Source organism: Cetorhinus maximus, chromosome 1 (genome assembly GCF_964194155.1).
Source record: "Cetorhinus maximus chromosome 1, sCetMax3.hap1.1, whole genome shotgun sequence".
Lineage (NCBI taxonomy): Eukaryota > Metazoa > Chordata > Chondrichthyes > Lamniformes > Cetorhinidae > Cetorhinus > Cetorhinus maximus.
In genome coordinates this window covers 158712343-158739105 of record NC_135879.1, presented here as the reverse complement: position 1 = coordinate 158739105, position 26763 = coordinate 158712343, and the positions used below count along the sequence as shown (strand labels likewise).

The 26763-nt window shown below is 41.1% G+C and overlaps 1 protein-coding gene across 4 annotated transcripts in view; it reads left to right on the top strand.

The window, feature by feature from the left end:
- The window catches only part of ppwd1 (peptidylprolyl isomerase domain and WD repeat containing 1), a 40512-nt gene extending 15144 nt beyond the window's left edge, over nucleotides 1–25368 (top strand). The window contains exons 4-13 of one of the 4 annotated variants that reach the window (XR_013577551.1): nucleotides 9292–9412; nucleotides 13364–13811; nucleotides 16210–16400; nucleotides 19189–19378; nucleotides 19991–20172; nucleotides 20578–20659; nucleotides 21643–21825; nucleotides 23819–24024; nucleotides 24644–24784; nucleotides 25057–25368. Coding sequence is in view for 1 of the 4 variants with exons in the window: in XM_078548871.1 (XP_078404997.1) it covers nucleotides 9292–9412; nucleotides 13364–13811; nucleotides 16210–16400; nucleotides 19189–19378; nucleotides 19991–20172; nucleotides 20578–20659; nucleotides 21643–21825; nucleotides 25057–25200 (1541 nt within the window). In the remaining 3 variants the exon portion in view is untranslated. The remainder of the gene's footprint in view (nucleotides 1–9291; nucleotides 9413–13363; nucleotides 13812–16209; nucleotides 16401–19188; nucleotides 19379–19990; nucleotides 20173–20577; nucleotides 20660–21642; nucleotides 21826–23818; nucleotides 24025–24643; nucleotides 24785–25056) is intronic. The other 3 variants (XR_013577553.1, XR_013577552.1, XM_078548871.1) reach the window with 3 other exon arrangements.
- Nucleotides 25369–26763: the final 1395 nt, after the last annotated feature.

Below are 26763 nucleotides of genomic sequence, written 5' to 3'. Positions count from 1 at the left end.
TGGCTAAGGTACTAAATGAATACTTTGCATTTGTCTTTGCCAAGGAGAATATGCCGTCAAAGTCATAGAAAGGCTGGCTATACTTAAGGTTGATAAGTCACCAGGACAGGATGAGATGCATCCAATGATACTGAGTGAAGTAAGGATAGAAATTGCAGAGGCACTGGGCATAATCTTCCAACCCCCCTTCGATGCAGTGGTGGTGCCAGATGACTGGAGAATTACAAATAATACGCACTTGTTCAAAAACACGATGTAAAGGTAAACCCAGCAATTACAGATCAGTCAGTTTAACCTTGGTGGTGGGAAAGCTTTTAGAAACGATAATCCGGGCTGAAATTGACAGTCACTTGGACAAATGTGGATTTGTTAAGGAAGTCTAGCATGGAATTGTTAAGGACAAAGAGTGTTTAACTAACTTGCTTGAGTTTTTCATGAGGTGACAGAGAGGTTGATAAGCATAATGCGGTTAATGTGGTGTACATGGACTTCCAAAAAATTTTTGACGAAGTATCGTATAACAGGCTTGTCAGCAAAATTTAAGTTCATGGAATTTAAGGGATAGTGGCAGCATGGATACAAAGTTGGCTGACTGATGGGAAAGTGGAGGAAGGTACATAGTGGGTTTCTCAGGGGTCGGTAACTGGACCACTGTTGTTCTTGGTCTGTATTAATGACCTAGACTTGGGTTCACAGGGCACAATTTCAAAATTTTTGGATGACACAAAAATTGGAAGAATTGCTAACTGTGAGGAGGAGAGTGATAGACTTCAAGTGCATGAAGATAGGAATGAGTGGTTATGTGGCTGATAAAATTTAATGCAGGGAAGTGTGAAGTGATACAGCAACAGCCAAATTCGTTGCACCGCGGTTGGCTCTGCTGCACAGGGGAGGAGTAAAAAGTGTGGGAATGCAATAGTTATAGGGGATTCAATTGTAAGGGGAATAGATAGGCGTTTCTGTGGCCACAAACGAGGCTCCAGGATGGAATGTTGCCTCTCTGGTGCTAGGGTCAAGGATGTCTCAGAGCAGCTAGAGGACATTCTAAAGGGGGAGGGTGAACAGCCAGTGGTCGTGGTACACATTGGTACAAATGACATAGGTTTAAAAAAATGGATGAGGTCCTAAAAGCAGAATATAGGGAGTTAGGAAGTAAGTTGAAAAGTAGGATTACTACCAGCGCCACGTGCCAGTCAGAGTAGAAATAGCAGGATATATCGGATGAATACGTGACTGAAGAAATGGTGTGAAGGGGAGGGTTTCAGATTCCTGGGGCATTGGGACTGCTTGTGGGGAGGGTGGGACCAGTACAAACTGGACAGGTTACACCTGGGCAGGACTGGGACTGATGTCCTAGGGGGAACATTTGCTAGAGTGGTTGGGGATGGTTTAAACTAAAATGGCAGGGGGATGGGAACCTATGCAAGGAGCCAGGGGAAGGGGAATCAAAGACAAGAACAAAAGACAGAAAGGGGAATAAGAAAAGTGATAGGCAGAGAAATCGAGGGCAAGAATCAAACAGGGTCTCAGTGAAAAGTAGTGGGAACGGGACAAGTAATGTTAAAAAGACAAGCCTTAAGACTTTGTGCCTTAACGCGAGGAGCATTCGCAATAAAGTGGATGAATTAACCGTGCAAATAGATGTAAACAGGTATGATATAGTCAGGATTACGGAGACATGGCTGCAGGGTGATCAGGGATGGGAAATGAACATCCAGGGGTATTCAGTATTTAGGAAGGACAGACAAAAAGGAAAAGGTGGTGGAGTTGCATTGCTGGTTAGAGAGGAAATTAACACAATAATGAGGAAAGATATTAGCTCCGAAGATGTGGAATCTGTATGGGTAGAGCTGAGAAACAGTAAGGGGCAAAAAACATTAGTGGGTGTTGTATATAGACCCACAAACTGTAGTAGTGATGTTGGGAATGGCATTAAACAGGAAATTAGAGACGCACGTAATAAGGGAATATCTGTAATTATGGGTGACTTTAATATGCATATAGATTGGGCAAATCAAATTGGTAACAATACCGTAGAGGAAGAATTCCTGGAGTGTATACGGGATGTTTTTCTGGACCAATACATTGAGGAACCAACAAGAGAGCAGGCCATCCTCGACTGGGTATTGTGTAATGAGAAAGGAGTCATTGGCAATCTAGTTGCGTGAGGCCCCTTGGGGGTGAGCGACCATAATATGATAGAATTCTTCATCAAGATGGAGAGTGATGTAGTTGATTCTGAGACTTGGGTCCTGAATCTTAATAAAGGAAACTACAATGGTATGAGGCGTGAGTTGGCTATGATGGATTGGGAAACGTTACTTAAAGGGATGACGGTGGATAGGCAATGGCAAACATTCAAAGAGCGCATGGGTGAACTGCAACAATTGTTTATTCCTGTCTGGCGCAAAAGTAAAACAGGAAAGGTAGCCAAACCATGGCTTACAAGGGAAATTAGAGATAGTATTAGATGCAAGGAAGAGGCATACAAATTGGCCAGAAAAAACAACAGACCTGAGGATTGGGAGCAGTTTAGAATTTAGCAAAGGAGGACCAAGGGATTGATAAGAAGTGGAAAATAGTGTACGAGAGTAAGCTTGCAGGGAACATAAAAACTGACTGTAAAAGTTTCTATAGGTATGTGAAGAGAAAAAGATTGGTGAAGACAAATGTAGGTCCCTTACAGTCAGAAACGGGAATTTATAATGGGGAACAAAGAAATGGCTGACCAACTAAATACATACTTTGGTCCTGTCTTCACACAGGAGGACAGTAATACCAGAAAATGTTGGGGAACACAGGGTTTAGTGAGAGGGAGGAACTGAAAGAAATCAGTGGAAATGGTGTTGGGGAAATTGATGGGATTGAAGGCTGATAAATCCCCGGGCCCTGATAATCTACATCCCAGAGTACTTAAGGAAGTGGCCCTAGAAATAGTGCATGCATTGGTGGTCATCTTCCGAGATTCTATAGACTCTGGAACAGTTCCTACAGATTGGAGGGTAGCTAATGTAATCCCACTATTTAAAAAGGGAGGCAGAGAGAAAACAGGGAATTATAGACCAGACAGCCTGACGTCGAGCCTAGAGTCCATTATAAAAGATTTAATAGCTGAGCACGTGGAAAACAGTGGCAAAATTGGACAGAGTCAGCATGGATTTATGAAAGGGAAATCATGCTTGACAAATCTACTGGAATTTTTCGAGGATGTAACTATTAGAGTTGATGAGGGAGAGCCAGTGGATGTGGTTTATTTGGACTTTCAGAAGGCTTTCGACAAAATCCCACATAAGAGATTGGCGTGTAAAATTAAAGCACATGGGATTGGGGGTAGTGTATTGAGATGGATAGAAAACTGGCTGGCAGACAGGAAACAGAGTAGGAATAAACGGGTCTTTTTCTGAGTGGCAGGCAGTGACTAGTGGAGTACCGCAGGGATCGGTGCTGGGACCCCAGCTATTCATAATATATATTAATGATTTAGATGAGGGAATTAAATGTAATATCTCCAAATTTGCAGTTGACACAAAGCTGGGTGGGAGGGTGAGCTGTGAGGAGGATGCAGAGATGCTTCAGTGTGATTTGGACAAGCTGAGTGAGTGGGCAAATGCATGGCAGATGCAGTATAATGTGGATAAATGTGAGGTTATCCATTTTGGTAGCGAAAACAGGAAGGCAGACTATTATCTGAATGGCTATAAATTGAGTGAGGGGAATGTGCAACGAGACCTGGGTGTCCTTGTACACCAGTCGCTGAAGGTAAGCATGCAGGTGCAGCAGGTGGTAAAGAAGGCAAATGGTATGTTGGCCTTCATAGCCAGAAGATTTGAGTACAGGACAGGGATGTCTTGCTGCAATTGTATAGGGCCTTGGTGAGACCACACCTGGAATATTGTGTGCAGTTTTGGTCTCCTTATCTGAGGAAGGATGTACTTGCTATAGAGGGAGTGCAGCGAAGGTTTACCCGACTGATTCCTGGGATGGCGGGACTGACGTATGAGGAGAGATTGAGTCGATTAGGATTATATTCACTGGAGTTCAGAAGAATGAGGGGGTATTTCATAGAAACCTATAAAATTCTAACAGGACTAGACAGGGTAGATGCAGGAAGGATGTTCCCGATGGTGGGGGAGTCCAGAACCAGGGGTCACAGTCTGAGGATATGGAGTAAACCATTTAGGACTGAGATGAGGAGAAATTTCTTCACCCAGAGAGTGGTGAACCTGTGGAATTCGTTACCACAGAAAGTAGTTGAGACCAAAACATTGTACGTTTTCAAGAAGGAGTTAGATATAGCTCTTGGGGCGAAAGGGATCAAAGGGTATGGGGAGATAGCGGGAGCAGGCTATTGAGTTGGATGATCAGCCATGATGCTAATGAATGGTGGAGCAGCCTCGAAGGGCCGAATGGCCTACTCCTGCTCCTAGTTTCTATGTTTTGGTTGGAAGAATGAGGCAAGGCAATAGAATGTAAAGGATACGATTTGAAAGTGATTGCAGGAGCCGAGGGACCTGGGAATATAAGTGCACAAAACATTGAAGGTGGCAGAGCAGGTTGAGAAGTTGTTCAGTAAGACGTAGAAAATCCTGAGCTTTATAAATAGCGGCATGGAGTTCAAAAGCAAGGAAGTTATGACGAACCTTATAAAACACCCATGGCCTTAACTGGAATATAATGTCCATTCTGCGAGGATGTGAGGGCATTGGAGAGGGCGCAGAAAAGATTTATGAGAATGGTATGCATCAAGTGGTTAGGATTTGGAATGTGCAGCCTGAGAGTGTGGTTGAGGCAGATTCAATGGGAATTAGCTAATTATCTGAAGAGAATAAAAATTGCTGGACCATGGGAAAAGGCAGGGGAATGGGACTAGCTGAATTGCTTTCACAGGCAGCTGGCATGAACACAACGGACTGAAATGCCTCCTTCACTGTTGTGTAACCATTTTGTGATTCTAACTGAAGTAATTCCTGGAATTGCTTTACCAACAATAAGATTCCATTTGTTTTTCAATATTTTATAAACTTTATCAGCTATTGGAGTGGCCAGTCAACTGCTTAATGGGATAGTTGCTTTGAATCCTTGTTCTGAAATAATGGCCCGTAATTTCTGGTGGAGTGGCAATTGGGTCGGGTTGCCACTCCACTCGTAATTACTTCCCTTGAAATGCAGCTGCGGCTATCTTGCCTGACCTTCCAACTCAGGCAGGCCGCAATCTGTGTAGCGTAGGGGGTTCCCGAGGCCTACAGTTGAGGGCAGCTTGGTCAAAGATAAGTAAGCCACCTTCACGGCACTAGCTGCCATAAAGCAGTTAAGTTTAAAGGTCCATCCACTTTGACAAGCTAGCAAGATGGATTTGGGTGGGGCCAGGTCAGGCCTGTAAGGGTATGGGGTTGGTTTTTGTCTGGTCGGGTCAGGCCTGTGGGGCGGGGGGGGAAGTTAGACTCGTAGACATCTACAGCACAGAAGATGGTCAACAAATATGTGACTACGCTATCCCATTTTCCAGCGCTTGGCCCATAGCCCCAGAGGCTATGGCAACGCAAGTGAATATCTAAATACTTCTTAACTGTTATGAGAGTTTCTGACTCAACCACCCTTTTAGGCAGTGAGTTCTAGATTGCCACCAGCCTCTGGGTGAAAAAGTTTCTCCTCAACTCCCTTCTTGGCCTTCTACCTCTTACCTTAAATCTATGGCCCATGGTTATTGACCTCTCTACTAATGGGAAAAGTGCCTTCCTATCCACCCTATCTATGCCCCTCATAATCTTTTACACCTCTATCAGGTCCCATCTCAACCTTCGTTGCTTCAAGTTAAACAACCAGCCTATCCATCTTTCCACATAGCTCAGACCCTCCAGCCCAGGCAGCATCCTGGTAGATCGCCTCTGCACCCTCTCCAGTGCAATCACACCCTTCCTATAATGTGGTGACCAGAATTGCACACATACTCCAGTTGTGGCCTAACTAGCGTTTTATACAGTTCCAGCATAACTTCCCTGCTCTTGCCTTTATTTGCTGAGGCGTAGAATACAAGTATGCCATATGCCTTCTGAACCACCTTACCTACCTGCCTTGCTACCTTCAGGGATCTATGAGTTTGCACACCAAGGTCTCTCTGATTTTCAGTACTTTCCAGGGTCCTACTATTCATAGCGTAATCCCTTGCCTTGTTAGCCCTCCCCAAGTGCATTACCTCACACTTTTCTGGGTTGAATTCCATTTGCAACTGCTTTTCCCACCTGACCAGTCCATTGATATCCTCCTGCAGTTTACGGCTATCCTCCACACTATTTAACACCCTACCAATTTTCGTCTCATCCGCGAACTTCTTGATCATACCCCCTACGTGTAAGTCCAAATCATTTATGTGCACCACAAACAGCAAGGGCCCCAGCACTGAGCCCTGCAGAATCCCACTGGAAACAGACTTCCAGTCACAGAGACATCCCTCTACCATCATCCTATGCTTCCTGCTTCTCAGCCAATTTTGGACCCAACGTGCCACTTTACCTTGGACGCCATGGGCTCTTACCTTCTTGACCAGTCTACCATGAAGGACCTTATCAAAAGCCTTGATAGAGTCCATGTAGACCACATCAAATGCATTACCCTCAGCAACACTCCAGGTTACCTCCTCAAAAAATTCAATCAAATTTGACAAACATGACCTTCCCTTAACAAATCCATGCTGACTATCCCTGATTAATCCGTGTCTCTCCAAGTGCGAATATATTCAGTCCCTCAGAATTCTTTCTAGTAACTTCCCCACCTCTGAGGTTAGACTGACTGGCCTGTAATTTCTGGGTTGTTGGGATCGGGTCAGGCCAGGCCTCTGTGGTGGTGGGGGAAGGGGGGGGATCGGGTTTAGTTGGGCCGGGTCAGGCCGAGGGGGCGGGGGTCAGGACCGGGAATGGAGGGTAGTCAGGATAATTGGGTCAGTGGTGTAGTCCCATGTAGAGTAGTTGGGGGGTGGGGGGGTGGGGGAGGGGTGGGTCCCATGGGTTGGTGGCTGGTGTGGGACCTGTGGGGTTGGGGGGTGAGTGGTCAGGGTGGGTCAGTGCTATAGTTACTAGAAGCTAGAAGTGGTTTTACTTCTAACTTTTTTGGGTAACTATTGCTGTAAGACATTCTGAACCATCCAAAATTTGGGATTTAAATTGCATTTTCGGGTGATTCCCAATGCAGGGCAATTACTCAAAGGAAGTTTGAACTTTCCAGGCAATTGCCTTGCCATCCTTACCTGGGAGCTTCCAGGCTGGTGCGTGGGGTGTTCCCAGCACATCTTTGGTGCACCCCCCTAGATGTACTGCCCTGGAGCTTGGAGTTATGGCTCAATACTTCTGGTGATAAAAATATACCAAACCAACATTTTTTTAAAAACACTATAAATCACCTTAGTAGAAGGATAGAAAACAGATATTTTTTATTGATGAGAAACTGTTAAATGTTGTCTTTAGGAGTTTAGATGTTCTTGTAAAGAAAACATAAAGTTAACATGAAGGTACAGGAAGTATTGGTTCCTGGGATGAGACAGCTGCCCTATTGGTAGAGATTGAGTAGAATGAATCTATACTCTCTGGAGTTTAGAAGAAAGACACAAGATCCTGAGAGTGCTTGACAGAGTAACTTCTGAAAGGCTGTTTCCCCTGCTAGGAGAGTTTCGAACTGGGGAACATAGTCTCCATTTAAGGGATAGGTCATTTAAAGCTGAGATGAGGAGAAATTTCTTCACTGCAAAGGCAATGGGCCCTGACAATATTCCAGCAATAGCACTGTAGACTTGTGCCCCAGAACTTTCCCCTCCCCTAACCAAGCTATTCTAGTACAGCTACAACACTGGCATCTACCTGGCAACATGGAAAATTGCCCTGATATGTCCTGTACACAAAAGCAGGGCGAATCCAACCTGACCAATTACCCCCTGTCCCATCAGTTTACTCTCCACCATCACTAAAATGATGAAAGTGGTCATCAACAATGCTATCAGGTGGCACTTGCTTAGCCATAACCTGCTCACTGATGCTCAGTTTGGGTTCAGCCTTGGTTCAAACATGGACAAAAGAGCTGAACTCCAGAGGTGAGTTGAGAGTGACTGTCCTTGACATCAAGGACGCATTTGACCTAGTGTGGCATCAAGGAGCCCTAGCAAAACTGGAGTCAATTGGAATCACTGTGGCTACAAGAGCAGGTCAGAGGCTCGGAATCCTGCGGCAAGTAACTGTTACCTGACACCTAAAAGCCTGTCCACCATCTACAAGGCACAAGTCAGGAGTGTGACGGAATACTCCCCACTTGTCTGGATGAGTGCAGCTCCACGGCACTCAAGAAGCTTGACACCATCCGGGACAAAGCACGCTTGATTGGCACCTCATCCACAAACATTCACCCTCTCCATCACCAAAGTACAGGGGCAGCAATGTGTACCATCTACAAGATGCACTGCAGGAACTCGCCAAGCCTCCTTAGACAGCACCTTCCAAACCCACGACCACTACCATCTAGAACATTTGCAGTAGGTACATGGGCAAACCACCTCTTGGATGTCCCCTTCCAAGCAACTCACCATCCTGACTTGGAAATATATCGCCGTCCCTTCAGTGTTGCTGGGTCAAAATCCTGGAACTACCTTCCTAACAGCACTGTGGGTGTGCCTACAACACATGGACTGCAGCAGTTCAAGAAGGTGGCTCACCACCAGCTTCTCAAGGACAACTAGAGATGTGCAATAAATGCTGGCCTAGCCAGTGATGCTCACATCCCATGAATTGAATAAAAAAAAACATTGTGATTTGTGAATCTTTAGAATTGTCAGCCCTAGAAGGCTGTGAATATTCAGTTATTGAATATATTTAACTCCAATCAATAAGAGTTTTGGGCACAAAGGGGATTTGGGGATTGGGCAGAAAAGTGGAGTTGAGGCCAACAACCTGCCATGATTTTATTGAATGGTGGAGCAATCTTGAGGGGTTGTATGGCCTCATCCTGCTCCTATTTCTTTTGTCCTTGAATATTATCTCAAACTAAATGGCAAGAACTGGACAAAGATATACACACAAGTTCGAACTAGTACAAGGCAAATTTAGAAATAAATCCCTGGAGTGGCAACTAATGTTGAGCCGAGTTGAAAAATGCTGACCTTTAAAAAGAACTAATTTTATGAAATGATCAGTAGTAGGTACAATGGTTACAGGTACGAGAAAAATAAATGAATAGCTGCTAAATTACTTGAGTGGATGTTACATGATAGTACTGCAGGTTCATTTGTGTTTCGTCTTATTTTTTTAAATGCAGGAGTTATTGAATCTATCTGTATAAGTGCAGAAGGAGCTCTGTTCTGTTCTGTTGGTGATGACCAGGCAATGAAGATTTTTGACGTAGTGAACTTTGATATGATTAACATGCTCAAATTAGGGTAAGGAATTAAAAATTATGCATTGCCTTTTTTCTCTGCATTTGAAGCAAAGCTTTTAGTAATATTGCGTCAATGCTTTGCAACTGAAGTTGCACAACTTAGCATGGCATGCATTTCCTGATGTTGAAGAAAATTGTATTTAAATTAAAAGTCCTAATAGCTGCCAATGTACTTATTTTAGAATGGTGATGAAATGGAACTGTTGTTTCATGAAATTAGTCCAGATGAGCATTCATAATTTGGAAAAATTATACTTTGCTATCATCAGGTAAAAGATTTCCCAATACAATGATCATCACTTAAGCAAAATACTACTGGTGCTGGAAATCTGAAGTCAAAACAGAAAATATTGGAAATACTCAGGCCTGGCAGCACCTGGCAGACCTGAAATGTTAACAAATCGTCAGTTGATATTATTTCTATTACAGTGATTATGGTAATCCTTTTTAATGGTTGGCCACTGCCTTTATACAAACATTGGTTAATATAGTAAGAAATGGTTGCATGGTTAAAATGCTTCATCAAAATCTCTACATCGTTTCCACATTCTGTCTATTTCTATTTCTCTCTTGGTAAATATCTATAGCCATATTCTCTTCCCTTTTTCTATTTCTTTCCACTAACCTCCACAAAAAAACACAGGTGGCTTGATTATCTGCCTGGCTGAACTTATTCTTACTTTGAATAATGTCTACTTTGACTCATAATCTGCTCCTGTGTCGTAATGGCTATTCAGCCTATCGAGTCCCTGCTGCTTTTTTCTGTAGAGCAGTCCAATCAGTCCTGCCCTATTCTGTCCCGTAGCTCTGCAACTTTATTTCCCTCAAGTACACATCCAATATCCTTTTGAAATCATTCCTCACCTCTGCTTCCACCGCCCTGGTAGGCAGCGAATTCCAGGTAATTATCACTCTATACGTAAAAATGTTCTTCCTCACATCCGCCCTGCCACTATTGCCTAAAACCTTAAACCTGAGTTCCCTAGTCCTTGTATCAGCTAATGGGAACAGCTTTTCTTTGTCTACCTTCTCTAAACCTGTCATAATCTTGTACACCTCTATCAAATCTCCCCTCAATTTCCTTTGCTCCAAAGAAGAACCACCCCAGCATCTCCAGCCTAACCTTGTAGCTAAAATATCCTCATCCCTGGATCTCCTCTGCATTCTCTCAAGGAACCTCGCATCCTTCCTAAAGTGTGGTGACCAGAACTGAATGCTATACTCCAGTTGTGGCCTAACTGGAGCTTAAAAAAGGTTCAGTGTTATTCTGAAGAAGGGTCATATGTTGGCTCTGTTTCTCTCTCCACAGATGCTGTCAGACCTGATGAATTTTTCCAGCATTTTCTGTTTTTATTTCAGATTTCCAGCATCTGCAGTATTTTGCTTTTATTTAAACTGCTTTTCTACTCACTACCGTTTATTTATGAAGCCTAGGAACTGGTACACTTTGCAAATTGCCTTTTCAGTATGTCCTGACACCTTCAAATATCAATGCACATGAACCCATGTCCCTATGTACATTCAATCTATTTTTCTCTCCCTATTCTTTTGGCCAAAATGCATTACATCACATCTCACTATTAAATGCCATCTGTCACTTGTCTGCTCTATCTATGTCCTTTTGTAGTTAATCGGTATCATCCTCACTGCCACACCTCCAAGACCCCTCTCACTTCCTCCAAATTAAAGTGTCATCAAGGGAATCCCTATGTATCCTGGCAAGGCCTGCCATTTTGTGGGTAATGGGGAACTGACTCCCAGAGCTACCCTGATTACACTTGCTCCGAAGATCATAAGAAATAGGAGCAGGAGAAGTCCATTCAGCCCATTGAGCCTGCTTCACCAGTCAGTAAAATAATGGCTGAGTGTGGCCTTAACTCCACTCTCCTGCCTGCCCCCCCATAACCCTTGACTCCCTCGATAGTTAAAAAATCGGTCTAACTCAGCCTTGGATATATTCAGTGACCCAGATTCCACTGCTCTCTGGGGAAGAGAATTCCAAAGATGAATGACCCTCTGAGAAGAGAACTTCCTCCTCATTTCTGTCTTAAATGGGAGATCCTTATTTTTAAACTCTGCCCCCTAGTTCTAGGTTCCCCCACAAGGGGAAAACCCTGTCAGCATCTACACTGTCAAGCCCCCTTAGAATCTTATGTTTCAATAAGATTACCTCTCATTCTTCTTAACTCCAATGAGTATAGGCGCATTCTGCTGAACCTTTCCTCAGAAGACAACACCTCCATCCTAGGAATCAGCTTAGTGAACCTTCTCTGAACTGCTTCTAATGCAGGTATTTCCCTCCTTAAACTAGGAGACCAAAACTGCCAAGCCACTTCTTGTAAGGATTCTATTGCATTCTCCTAGCTTTTTCATGCTCATTGCATCCATTCTCTTGATGCCACATTTCACATCAATGCTTCCATTAGGTCTTCCTTCCTCCTCAATGGAGGATTCCATATTATCATGTTTGATGGGGTACTCGACTGTAGCCGTCACATTTTTCATACTTGCGCCCTCATCCCTTCCCTTCCCCCTCGGGACCATGAAAGGATCCTTTGCCCTCACTTCGGCCTTAGCAGTCTCCACATTCAATATTTCCAACCCCTCCAGTGTAATGTCACCACCAAATACATCTTCCCCATCCCTCCGCTTTCAGCATTCTGAAGGGACTGTTCCACAAAATCTTGATCCTTTCCTTAATCACACCCCCACCTGTACCTTCCCATGCAACTATATCAGATATAATACCTGCCCTTTTAACTTTTCACTGTCCAGGCCCCAAACACTCCTTCCTAGTGAAACAACAATTTCTTACAAGTTAATTTACCTCTTTCGCTGCTCATGATGCAGCCCCCTTTCCATCAAATGCAGATTGGCTGATTGCTTTGCTGAATAATTCTATTCAGTTCACAAGCGTGAACCTGAGCTTCCGGTTGGTTGCTATTTTAATTCTTCTCCTCACTCGCATTCTGACCTTTCTGTTTTTGGCCTCCTACACTGTTCCAATGAAGCTAGAGGAACAACATTTCATCTTTTGATTGGGAACTTTATGTTAAGTCTGGAAGCTTTTAAATTTAGAGCTCATTAATTTCAGATCATAAACACTACTCCCATTGTTTTGGAGGCAAATGCTGGTAATGATAGAGTACTTGTGTTTCTTTTAAGTACACATGAGGAAGGCAACAGGAAGTTACTTTATGTATTCTTTTCCCTAGTCTTACATTCCATGAAAAAATAAAATGAGTGTCGCTGACAAGGCCAGCATTTGTTGTTCATCCCTAATTTTTCTTTTTTAAACTGCTGCAGCTCATCTGGTGTAGGTACACCCACAATGCAGTTGGGTGGGAGTTCCATGATTTTGACCCACTGTCAATGAAGGAACGGTGATTTAGCTCCAAGTCAGATGTTCTTTGATTTGGAGGGGAACTAGCAAGTGCATCGGTTGCCCTTGTCCTTCTAGGTGGTGGAGGTCAGGGGTTTGGAAGGTGCTGTCCAAGGAGCCTTGGTGAGTTCCTGCAGTGCCTTTTGTACATGGTACACACTGCTGGCTCTGCATGTCTGTAGTGGAGGGAGTAAGTGTTGAAGGTGATGGATGGAGTGTCAATCAAGCAGGCTGCTTTGTCCTGAATGGTGTCAAGTTTCTTGAATGTTGGAACTTCACTCATCCAGGCAAGTGGGGAGTATTCCATCACACTCCTGACATGTGCCTTGTAGATGGCGGACAGGCTTTGGGGAATCAGGAGGCACATTTCTCAATGCAGCATTGCTCATTGAAATTGAAAATGGGAGGGTCTTTATGAGCAATTGAAGAAGAAAGCACAAGACCATGGTGCTTGGAGAAATGATCAGAGGAGATGCCTTTAGGCAGATCACTACTACAATAAATCAATACGTAAATGATAAACCTACAATGAGTTTTAAATTAAATTAGTTAAATTTTTATCTTTTACAGGTACCATCCTGGTAAGTGTGGGTGGATTTACTCACCGGGAGATGCTATATCTGCTGTGGCATGTTCAGAAAAAGTCACTGGAAAGATCTTTGTATATGATGCCAGAGGAAGCAACCAGCCACTACATGTCTTTGAAAAACTGCATAGTTGTTCTCTCACCGAGATTAACTTAAATTCTGTCTACAAGGTTGTAGTATCGACTGACAAATCAGGAATGTTGGAATACTGGACTGGGCCACCCACTGAGTACAGGTTCCCCAAAAATGTGGAGTGGGAATACAAGACGGATACAGACCTGTATGAATTTGCAAAATGGAAATCATACCCAATTAGCATCACATTCTCCCCTGATGGGAAAAAAATGGCTACTATTGGTTCTGACCGCAAAGTAAGGATTTTCAGGTTTTTGACTGGAAAGCTCATGAGGGTGTTTGATGAATCCCTTACAGTAAGTGAAAACCTATTTTTATCCTCAATTAATGTCTGTAATGGGGGATGGAACACCTTTTTTTCCATCTGGTGCCAGCAGTGAATGTATAGAGACCAAGTGTAACCTGCTATAAAGCTGTCTTCATTCCAGTGTTTGAGCTAGCCTTAATGCAATTTTGTGTGTCTCTTTCTCTGTACAGCCATTCATAAGTCTCTGTGCGATTGCCAATTTAGACCCAATTTGTCCTGCATTTTAGGCAGCATTATGCTGTGAGCTTGCATTCACCAGACACAGGGATTAGGATTGTTGAACCTTTACCAAAGTAACTATTTTCATGTATGAACTTGGGCAGTGTGCATTGGCTGTTCAGCCACAAGAGGGCATTTGGGCTAAATCCAATCCTGTCCTTGCCCACTGTCCCTAAACATGTACTTCAGCAGTGACCAGATATTGATGTTTGGGTCTCTTGGAGCATACATTTAAAGCAGCTCCTAGTGACGAGCAGTAACCTTCAGTGAAATAATTTGGCATTCTTTGTTCCATTTTGCATACACCATCCATCTGACCTTGATCTGTTATGTATCTTTCTTCCACCTGGCAAAGACTTCATTCTTTCTGCTACATGCTGGAATTCTCCCTCTAAAAACCTCTGCATAGCTGTATCTCTTTCCCACCTTAAGAGTCCATTAATATTTACAGACCTCCCTTCAGTCAGTGCCTGATTCTTCTAGTTCTTGCACAATGTCTGATTGCTTCTCTCTGCCTTCTCTATGAAGCACCTCTGTATGTATTTATACATCAGTGGCATGTAAGTTATAATAATTGCACCTATGAGTTCAACCGTATAGTAATTGACAAATGGAGCTTTTATTTCTACATGCAGATTGGGAGCTACAATTTACTTTGTAGCCCTGGCTCTTGTTCTTTGCTTTACTGTTTTATTTTGAAGACCTTGTATAATTCAGGGGTGAAATTGCATTGAAGGAAAAATGGTCCTTCCATTTTGCCAAGTGTCAGACCATTGTCATGAAGAGATATTAATGTATATAATGTTATTGGAAATTTTAACTTGGACTTGTAGTAGGGTCTATGCCTGTGGGTGTATGTGTATGTTAATTGGATTAAAGCCAGCTAGCCTGGGTGCTTTGATGTATAGTGGTTTTGAGATGTAAACAGAGGTGTATTTGCATTTTGTTGAATAAACCATTCAAAGACTGGGGGTGAATTCTTGCACCTAGCTAGGAGACACCAAAGCAATATGTTTATATTACTAATAAAATTCATACTATGAAAGGGGTTTTATTGTTAGAAGAGGTGAAGTTCAAAGGGCCTGGTGATACAATGGGAATTTACATTCAAAGGGAAGGCTAGGTATATACAGAGATAAAACTTCAGTTCTGTTGAAGGGTCATGTTGGACTTGAAACGTCAACTCTTTTCTTCTCCACCGATGCTGCCAGACCTGCTGAGTTTTTCCAGGTAATTCTGTTTTTGTTTAGGTATATACAGAAGAGTTTGTGTGTGGAAGTCAAAGGCATGTAAGATCTAAGCCTATAAGCCCTGCCACTGTGTCTGCGAAGGAACAAATTGAAAGAAACCTCATTTTGAATTCATGAGATACAATATACTTTGCCTGGTGTCCATTTAAAGTCTATGGGTTATTATTGCCTTGGGGAAAATTACCTGGGAGTGATTAATTTGGGGATTTGTTTAATAGCTATTACATAAGTAATTTGTAGACCTGTGTATGGGCTTAATACCTTGTTAAATTAATAAATGTTTAATTTAATTTATATAAGAAACCTCTTGAGGCTTGGTGGTTTTATTTCTGAATTCAGAGCTGCATCTCAAACATACCAATTGGAGATATGGGTTATGACAGTTGTTTAAAGTTTCCCTCTGGGATTTTAAATAACTCAACCTTTACCAACTGCTGTGTCATAACAGCACCTTGAGGCACTCTGAGGTTGGCACCTTTTTTAGCTGTATCTGCTAAAAAAAAGTCCCAAGTGGTCTCCTGAACTTTATTTCAAACTGTCACGCAGCAAAGTCAATATATATATTTTTTAAAAGCATCTGGATGCTACTGAACAGAGCCCTATGCTTGTGTGGTTAATTCTCTCTTTCTGAACAGCAAGATGTAAAACCAGCAGTCTAGCTCAGCCCTGCCAACTATAGATTAGTTCCCAGAATTATTAAAGTTAAAAGCTAACATGTGATTTTTTATTTTCATCACTGCCTGTGGGAGGAAAGTCTTAACAGTTTGCCCCTATACCCTAAGGTTCTATACATTTATTCAGTATATTCCACCAGGTCTGAAATTCATAGAAAATTTCTGAAGAATCTTCATTTACAATTATTCTGTAATAGAATTCAGTGCTCTATAAATAAAACTCTTTTATTTTAATGTTTTTAAGATGTTTACAGAACTACAGCAGATGAGACCACAGCTTCCTGACATGGAGTTTGGCCGACGCATGGCTGTTGAACGAGAACTGGAAAAAGTGGATGGAATAAGGCTAACAAATATCATTTTTGATGAAACTGGACATTTTGTACTTTATGGTACAATGCTGGGTATCAAAGTAATAAATATAGAAACAAACAGGTATATAATCCATGAAAATAACACTGCATGAAATGAATGCAATAGTAGACTGGCAACTATGAGATAGGATTGAATATTTGATACCCTATGACATGACCCTTTAGTTTTTTTTCTCCTCTCTTCATATATAGTTTGTGACAATTTGCATTTACGTGACACCTTCAATATAATGGATGTCTGCAAATACAGAAGCAGGAAAGAAGGCTAACTAGTCAGAGGATTAGAAATAATTGAAATATTTGAGACTTTCCGCCTAACGGACAGTGATACAAATAAAATGGCATGGGGAGAGGGATTTAAGGAAATATGAAATCCCCAGATAGCTGAAGATTGTGTCACTGATAGTAGAATGGAGGGAGAAACACCAGAATTGGTATCATCCTTTCAGGCAGGGCGTTTTAGATCATAACATTACTACCTCCACTATTATACAGAAAGAACAACATTGAAACGGGTCATTTGACCCATCTACTAAGATGCTTTGAGAGCATGAATGAAAGTGTTTTTGATTATTTTGCTTCATATTAGCAAATTCCAATTCTGGCGGGTGCCAACTGAAGGGCTTTCTTCATTGTCAGCACAAGCTTACAGTGCAAGGTAAGCTTGTGCTCCGCAAGACACACATTCAAATAATTCTCCTTATGGCAATAGAAGATTAAACTGAGTCAGGCTGTCCATGGAAGGCTTAATAGCAACTCACATTGTATTGTGCAGAGCCATGGTCATATCCCATCTGGAGTTTTTCAACATTCAGTTTTCCTCTGGCACTGAACCTCAGGAAAGTTATATGCCTTGGAAAGCATACTGCAAGATTTGGGATTTAGTATCAGAATGATACCGTACGTTAAAATGGCGAAATTAAGAGGACTGGTTGCATTTGTATTCCCTTGCAGTTTAAAGTTGAAATTTAAAAGGTTGGGTGTCAAGGCCTTTAAAATATGATTTTTTTTTTTCTGGTGTGCGTTCCAAGATAGGGGGACACAATCTAAAAATTAGAGCTGGGGCAATTAAGAGTAAAATCAAGAAGCATTTTTCGTGCAAAGAGTAATGGAATCCTTAAAACAAAAAGCTGTGAATGCCAGATCAGTGGCAGTTTTCAAGACTGTTGGTTTTTATTGGGTAAGAATATCAGAGTAATGGTGCAAAGGCAGGAAAATGGAGTTGAGCTACAGATCAGCCATTATCTAATTAACTCACTGAATGTGCTCCTCAAGTACAGAAAAGATTAAAACATTTTGCTTTTCAGAGGAAAAAGCATATCCTTAGCAGGAGTGAGAAAGGAAATAGAAAATAGTCATTTGGTTGTACAGGATGGTCGCAAGAATACCAGTGTCAGGGAAAGCAAAAAATTTGAGCAACGGGTGAAGCTAGCTGTTTCACGCTGCTGCAATGCAGTAGCAACACAAGTGATATTTGCCGCTAACAGGATGCTGCTGTCAAGCCAGAAAGATGTTCTGACTATCTCACAAATGAGTAATATGGTATATGAATTTCAGTGCCAATGTGATGCTTGGTACATAGGCTGTACGCCCCAAAGACGGGTGGATCATATCAAACATGTCCCTTCTGCTGTTCGCGATGGGCAGAGTACAGATCGTACCCAACCAGCCCGTGCTTGCAAAACTCAAAACAGTGTCCAACATTAGATGTGATTCTGCAATTAGTCAACATTTGCTAAATAATCCTCAGCGTGCTAAGAATTACGCTGACAACTAATTGATGATTCAGTTGGGCTCACAGTGTGGCATATTTCCGTGTACTGGAAGCTACATATATTAATACACGTTTCTATTTGCAGACAAAGAACATGTACACACATTATGTTTGTTTCAGCTAAACAAAGTAAGTGATGGCCATTTGCTGGTTTATTCCTCAGGGCAATGCCTTGACTAATCAGAGTCAAGCTGCCTGGTTTAAATTCAAACAATGCTTGGCAGTTAACTATCAGTCACCATTAACTGGTGCATTGTCCATGGCAATTCTCTACCAATCAGTCCACTTGCCAACCAATCAGCACTCTCTTCTCATACAGTATAAAGTTGTTGCTTCCCCTGACATTGGTATTCTTGTAAATTGCCCTGATGAGTGCAAGACACACAGCTTCTACAAAATGTCTTTTTTCAGCAATACTCAGAAAATAGAACAGTTGATGGGCAAAAATGAGGTAAATAATAGGTTTTTAAAAGGCTTTTGGAAGTGAGGAGATACCTCGGGAAAGGATTCCAGATTGTGGGAACACGGATACTGAAGAGTGGCCATCTGTGGTTGAGTGGAGGGAGAGGAATGAAGATTGAACTGGAGTTTGAGAAGTAGAGGGGTGCATATTGGAGTATACAACCAGAGAAGACTAGTGCAGTAAGTGGGTGAGGCCATAGAATGATTTGAAAACAATATGTGGGCACCAGCAGAGCTATGAAAGATCCCAGGGTAAAGTTTTTTTTAAAAATCTGAACAAAACTGACACAAAGATTAGTCCCACCTTAGTGAAAGTAGCTTCCAAAGGGACAGAAAGCACAAGACTTTGTTCCTTGGTTCAGGTTCTCCAGTTATAATGTTTATTTTTGGTTGTTCTCCAATTGCATTATGTTTTCTTTGCTTCCTTTCCAAGTTACTGCTCAAGCAAGATGCAAAGAAACAGTAACAGGACATTTATTGAAGGATTTTAAAATAATGCACTTAAACTAAAGGTGGTGAGGGATAATCTATTGCCATGCTTTTAAGTGCTACAGTGATGTGATTGTGATGGTATCATTTGAAAAATTAATTATCATCTTTTCCTCCTCTTGAGGTGTGTGCGTATCTTGGGTAAACAAGAAAACATCCGGGTGGTGCAATTAGCCTTGTTCCAAGGTGCAGCTAAACAGGCACAGGTTGTAATAACCATGGAGATGAAAGCTTCTGACAATCCTGTGCTACAAAACGTTCAACAGGACCCAACTGTATTCTGTACAGCATTTAAAAAGAATCGATTTTATATGGTAATTGGGAATTTATGATGAGCAAATTGGTCAGTAATTCCTAGTATTAAAAGTTTTAACTACTTTTCTACCTTCTCAGTAATACAGAGAAGGGTGAAATTGCATGTCTATGTTAAAAGGTCAAAAATCCTTAATGCACATTGGCTTAGCTTTTTTTTAGGCTGCCGGTTTCATGCATTTCTTGTTTTATAAGATTCCTTTTACTTTGATGTACAGTTTGTATGGGATGAAATGGCAAAGTGATACAAGCTTTTTGTTGGGGGCATATATATTTAAATCAATATTAACATTTATTTGTACACTGATTCTGCCAGATATTGGTGCTTTGATTCGAGATTTAATCTACTAATAAGGCAAGAGTAATGAATAGCCCATAAAGTTCAAACAGAATGGACCAGTGATGTAGGAACAAACACAAATCAGACTGAGTTGCCTGGGCTTCAAGGGTTGGATTGCCAGGGCTCCAAAGCTCTATGTCCACATGCTGCCGTTTAGATATCCTTGATTTATGATAGCCAAAAGATCTTTAACACAAGTACATAATGATGAATTTACTTTTTTTTAATGTATTCTTTAACTAAGCTGTTCCTTGTCTGACATTATTACTTAAAGTTTACAAAGAGGGAACCAGAGGACACAAAGAGTGCTGAGTCTGATCGAGATGTCTTCAATGAGAAACCCTCCAAGGAGGAGGTCATGGCTGCCACACAAGCAGATGGCCCTAAGCGTGTTTCAGACAGTGCAATTATCCACACAACAATGGGAGATGTACATGTTAAGCTTTTCCCTGTTGAGTAAGTATATAGAACTATTTTCTTGTGAAATTTAACTTGTTTAAAAATATCTGGTAAATTGCTCACAATTTTCAGCTTTGTGGACTGTAGTATTACCAAGTTAAATGTTTGCTCTAAGAAGTTATGCATGGAAGTCCTCTTCTGATTTAATTAAAATTATATTCTGTGCTGGGCCAGAAGAGGGGCTGTATGAACTTTCCTGTCAAACTGTTAAAAAATTGCTCCTGCTGTAAGACCTGACCTTGTGAGCTTCCAGCATAATTTGTAAATTATCTGTTCAAGTTGATTAAAATTAGTTATTTACACCCTTTTGGGTAAAGACATTTTTTAATTCTGTCCTTTTTTTCCTTTTAATGCATTTCCTCTGGCAATAATAACCAACACTTTTTATTTTCTTGTATGTAGATGTCCAAAAACTGTGGAAAATTTTTGTGTACACAGCAGAAATGGATATTACAATGGACATATATTTCACCGTATCATTAAGGTATTTTTGACTGGATCATAGAATTATAGAATCGTATAGAAAAGAAGGAGGCCATGCATTCCTTCGAGTCTCTGCTGGCTTTCAAAGAACAATCCAGTTAGTCCCACATACCTACGCTTTCCCCATATACCTGCGATTTTTTTCTCCTTCAAATAGTTACCCAATCTCCTTCTAGGCTTCCCTGTTCTAAGGAGAATAGCCTCAGTTTCTCCAGTCTTTCCACGTAACTGTAATCTCTCGCCCCTGGAGCCATTCTGTTAAGTCTCTTCTGTACCCTGTCTAAAGCCTTCACATCCTCCCTGAATTGTGCTGCCCAGATTGGACACAGTACTCCAACCGGGGCTGAACCAGTGTTTTACATAGGATCTCTTGTGCTGCTAAAGTCTATGCTATAATTTAGAAAACTGAATGCCTATTTCATTTGAATAAAAATAAGGTTAATATTGATATAGAACCTCTTGTACAAAATGGTTTTATTTTAGGATTTTTCCAATTCTGGGAAGATTACTGGGGAAAAGGCAAATTAAGACTAACAGTTTAACCTGGAATACAATGTGCAGAAGCTTGATGTTGACACTGCTTGATTGATTGATCTGTAGAGTTAAATTACATGATTGTACACAATTTATATTTTAAATTAGTACGGACAGTCCAAAACTGCGTTACAGCATGGAATGATTTAGGAGTCCAGAAATTAATAAGATTTAGTTGTGTTAAGTAATTTAGTGAGAGAACAAATTAAGAGCAATGATTTTTTTTGCATCGGTTTCTTAAATCTCACAAATAGGTACAGAAATCATTGCAGTAGGGCATTTGTTGTAATGAAGCTTGATTGTAGAATGATTTTTTAAAAAGAGAATTTTGTGTTGACCAAAATTACCCCATTCTGCTTTTGGATGTAAATCAGTCAAATTAAAAAGATACAGTAAATATAAGACCAAAGCATCTGCAAAGATTATTTGAATTCATACATCTTTATACAGGGTTTCATGATTCAAACTGGAGATCCAACTGGCACAGGGATGGGTGGAGAAAGTATTTGGGGAGGAGAATTTGAAGATGAATTTCATCCAACGTTGAGGCATGATCGACCTTATACACTCAGTATGGCCAATGCAGGTGCCAACAGTAATGGATCCCAGTTCTTTGTAACTGTTGTACCTACAGTAAGTCTTTACAATTTGTTGCTTTTATTCAGAATTGAATGTTATTGTTTAATAATATCTGGAAAACCTAAACCTGTGGAAAAATACATTTCTTTATTCTTTCGTGGGATGTGGTCATCACTGGCTAGGCCAGCATTTGTTGCCCATCCCTAATTACCCTTGAGAATGTGGTGGTGAGCTGCCTCCTTGAACTGCTGCAGTCCATATGGCGTGGATACCCCCACAGTGCTGTTAGGGAGGGAGTTCCAGGATTTTGACCCAGCGACAGTGAAGGAACGGCAATATAGTTCCAAGACATGATGATGTGTGATTTTGAGGGGAGCTTGCAGGTGGTGCTGTTCCCATGCGCCTGCTGTCCTTGTCCTTCTAGATGGTAGAGGCCACATGTTTAGAAGGTGCTCTCAAAGGATCCTCGGTGAGTTGCTGCATTGCATCTTGTAGATGGTACACACTGCTTCCTCTGTGCATCGGTGATGGAAGATGGAATTTTTAAGGTGGTGGATCGGGTGCCAATCAGTGGGCTGCCTTGTCCTGGATGGTGTCAAACATCTTGAGTGCTGTGGGAGCTGCACTCATCCAGGCAAATGTGAAATATTCCATCACGCCCCTGACTTGTGCCTTGTAGATGGTGGACAGGCTTTGTGGAGTCAGGAGGTGAGTTATTCGCCGCAGAATTCCCAGCCTTTGACCTGCTCACAGTATTTATTTGGCTGTTCCGGTTCAGTTTCTGACCAATGGTAACCCCCCAGGAGACTTCTTGAAGAAAATGATAGCCACACTTCCTAATTTAAAATTACTTTTGTCACTGTAAAAACACTTGGAAAATTTATTCCCTGCTTCCAGTGCTTCACAACCTAATGCTGTTATTTAAAATGGTTGTCTGCTTCATAAATGCTTATACATCTCCAGTTAAGTGCTCTAGGCCTTGCTGTTATACTTGTCTGCTTGGTAGGTAGCAAGCAAAACTTGACCAACCAGGTCAGCAAAGGATGGAATTTAAATTGATTAGCATTATAGCATTAAAGTTAGCAGTTTTGCCAAGTTAAACAAAATTGTGAGGAATATTTCACAATCTTGTTTGTCTAGGTCTGGCTTAGCTGCTGACCCTTTTAAATCCAGTTACCATATATAAGGGATTTAAAGTCAGCTGCAATTTGGGAAATAAAATAAATGCATGTTTTATAGGGGATGGAGTATAAAAGTAGGAAAGTCTTGCTACAGTTGTACGGGATATTGGTGAGACCACATCTAGAGTACTGTGTACAGTTTTGGTGACCTTACTTAAGGAGGGATATACTTGCATTGGAAGCAATTCAGAGAAGGTTCACTAGGCTGATTCCTGGGATGGGATGGTGGGGGGTGGGGGGGTGGGTTTATCTTTTGAGGAAAGGTTGTGCCTATAACCATTGGAGTTTAGAAGAATGGGAGATCTTATTGAAACAAATAAGATTCTGAGTGTTCATTAATATCCTTTAGGGAAGGAAATCTGCCATCCTCACCTGGTCTGGCCTACATATGACACCAGATTCGCAGCAATGTGGTTGACCCTTAACTGCCCTCTAATGGCCTAGCAAGCCATTCAGTTTAAGGACAATTAGTATGGGCAACAAATGCTGGCCTTGCTAGCGATACCCACATCCCATTAAAGAATTTTTAAAATCTGAAAGGAGAAAAAGGGAGGCTGTATAGACTAATATTATTCAACTTTTTTTTGCGAAGCATAGTGAATTTATAAGATTAACTTCATGGGAGGCAGCGGGGTGAATTGTATGAGCACATTGGCGAGTTGGATACATATTGGGGAAAAATATTGGGTTAGAACATCAGAACAGAATTGGAGAAGCAAGCTAAAAGCAAAATACGACAAATGCTGGAAATCTGAAATAAAAGCAGAAAATGCTGGAAAAACTCAGTAGGTCCAGCAGTTTCTGTGGAGAGAAAAACGGAGTTACCGTTTTGAGTCCGTATGACTCTTCTGTTTCTCTCTACAGAGATGCTGCCAGACCTGGAGAAGTAAGCTATTTGGCCCCTCAGGTCTGCTCCACTATTCAATATGATCACGGCTGATTTTCCACCGAGTTTCTACAGCCTTCTGGGGTAGAGGATACCAAAGGCTCAAAACACTTGGAGTGAGTTATGAGAAGTATTGTGGAATATTCTGTTTCCTGGACACAGAGACCAGTCAAATGGATTGCAGAGGTATTTTCTGGTCCTGACCAGTTAGATGCATAATGACTAATTATTTTTAAGTCCAATTGTTAAAACCTAGAAGTATTTAGTACTGATAGGATATATAAATGGCTGCCAATAGTAGTCAAACCAATTGGAATCTTCTTGGGAAAAGAAATATAGAACTAGCTAATTAAGTGTTTGCAATCTTTTCTGTAATTTCTAATTTAAATTTATTTTTTTATTAAAGTTAAACTATAATTCGGTTTCTTCCATTTGAACTTACATTTACAGCAAAAAGTCTGTTATATAATTTTACCATTTAAATTTTTAAAAATCCTTTCACGGGATGTGGGTGTTGCTGGCTGGGCCAGCATTTATTGCCCATCCCTAGTTGCTCTTGAGAAGGCGATGGTGAGTTGCTGCCTTGAATTGCTGCAGCTCATATGGTGTAAACATCCCCACAGTACTGTTGGGAAGGAAGTTCCAGGATGTTGACCCAGCAACAGTTATAGCCAGTGGCTTGGAGTGAAACTTGCAGGTGGTGGTGTTCCCAGTTCCTTTAATACATTCACTTAGTACTTTAAATGAGATTTGATGTGAGATCCTGTGGTGACAAATTAGCAGACAATGTCTCTTCATTATCCAGGCACAAATGCTAACCTAGATCTTGAGGGTGAGATAATCATTCTTAGAGGTGTGGAGAGTTGATTCCCATCTGAGAGAGTGACATAAGCCAAAATAATAGAGAAAGACCCGAAAATGCAGTGCGGAACATCTTTATTGCTAGGTCAGTGTGGCATGCTCAAAGTTCAGAAAACATTTGGTGAAATAGAGCCTTTGGCTATGTCTCATCTCTCTTCTGCTACCCCCCACACCCCCCCATCGCTGTCTTATTTGATCTCTTGCTTACATAAAATTGATCATTGTTTACAATGTTTAAAATTGTACAATTTGTGAATATTTATCAAATTCAATTTATTTTTGTCATTTTTGTTGTGCAATTTAATACTTAGAGTTTCAGTAATAATCCTGCTTTAATTTTTGTTTTGATATTTCTAGCCATGGCTTGACAACAAACATACAGTTTTTGGCCGTGTGACAAAAGGGATGGAAGTGGTCCAGAGGATTGCCAATGTGAAATGTAACCCAAAAACAGACAAGCCTTATGAAGATATCAGTATTATCAATATTACTGTAAAATAAAAGTTCAAGTTTAACAAAGCCTAAGATATCATTGAAGATTGTTTCCTTTTTGTGAAAGTAATTTTGTAATTTTTAAACTTTTTTAACAGAAGGGATGGATGTGTGTTGCAATGTTTATCCATGTTATGCCAATAAATATTGGAAAATCATGTCCCTTTAAACAGTGAAGCTTGTGGTGGTACTGCCTTTTCTCTGATTTTAAATTGTACGTTTGGACCTCACTCAACCTCCAGTGTGCAATGTTAACTGAGTTAGAATTAAATGCTTTTTCTTCCTACAGCAAAAATGCAAAATTATTTTTTTGAGCAATACAATTTTTCACTTCCAGAAGGCATCCATGCAGCAAAATGATAGAAATGTGTTCAATGTGTGTGAATAGTAGGCATAGACCTGGTTTGTGCTCGTCATCTGTAGTGCAGTGTTGCAACCTAAGTTAGATTCAGGATGGTTCTCTGGCACTACGGCTTACAGCAAAGAACTCCTAACACTGCTGCAAATGCTTTTGTGTAATCGTGCTTCGTTTTCTCTATCTCTGCTTTATTTTCTTGTGATTTAGAGAGGTCGGTATACTTTATATAATTACAAGAGAACCATTAAAGAATTTAAAACTGTTGAGATACAATAAATGACAGCCTACCAAGGTTGGATATCTGACAGTATTAACTTTCATAAGGGGAATTGGCATGGAAGACTGGTAGGTGATAAGTACATACAAACATACGAATTAGGAGTAAGAGTAGGCCCCTCGAGCCTGCTTTGCCATTCAATAAGATCATGGCTGATCCATTTGTAACTTCAACCCCACATTCCTACCACAAATAACTTTTTATCCTCTTGTTAATCAAGAATCTATCTAGCTCTGCCTTAAAAATATTCAAAGACTCTGCTTCTACTGCCATTTGAGGAAGAGTTCCGAAGACTCATGACCCTCAGTAAAAATTCCTCCTCATCTGTCTTAAGTGAGTGACCCCTTATTTTTAAACAGTGACCCCTAGTTCTAGATTCTTCCACAAGAGGAAACATCCTTTCCACATCCACTCTGTCAAGACCCCTCAGGATCTTAAAGGTTTCAACCAAATCGCCTCTTACTCGTCTAAACTCCAGCAGATACAATGATAACCTGTCCAATATTTACTCATAAGACAACTCACCCATTCCTGGTATTAGTCTAGTAAACCTTTTCTGAACTGCTTCTAACGCATTTACACCTTTCCTTAATTAAGGAGACCAATACTGTACACAGTACTCCAGATGTGATCTTACCAGTGCTCTGTACAACTGAAGCATAACCTCCCTACCTTTGTAAACAATTCCCTTCACAATTAACGATAACATTCAATTAGCTTTCCTAATTACTTGCTGCACCTGCATGCTAGCCTTTTGTGATTCGTGCACTAGGACACCCAGATTCCTCTGCATCTCAGAGCTCTGCAATCTCTCACCATTTAGATAATAAGCTTTATTATTCTACCTGCCAAAATGGACGATTTCACATTTGCCAGATCTTTGCCCACTCACTTAACCTATGTCCCTTTGTAGCCTCCTTATGGCCTCTTCACAATT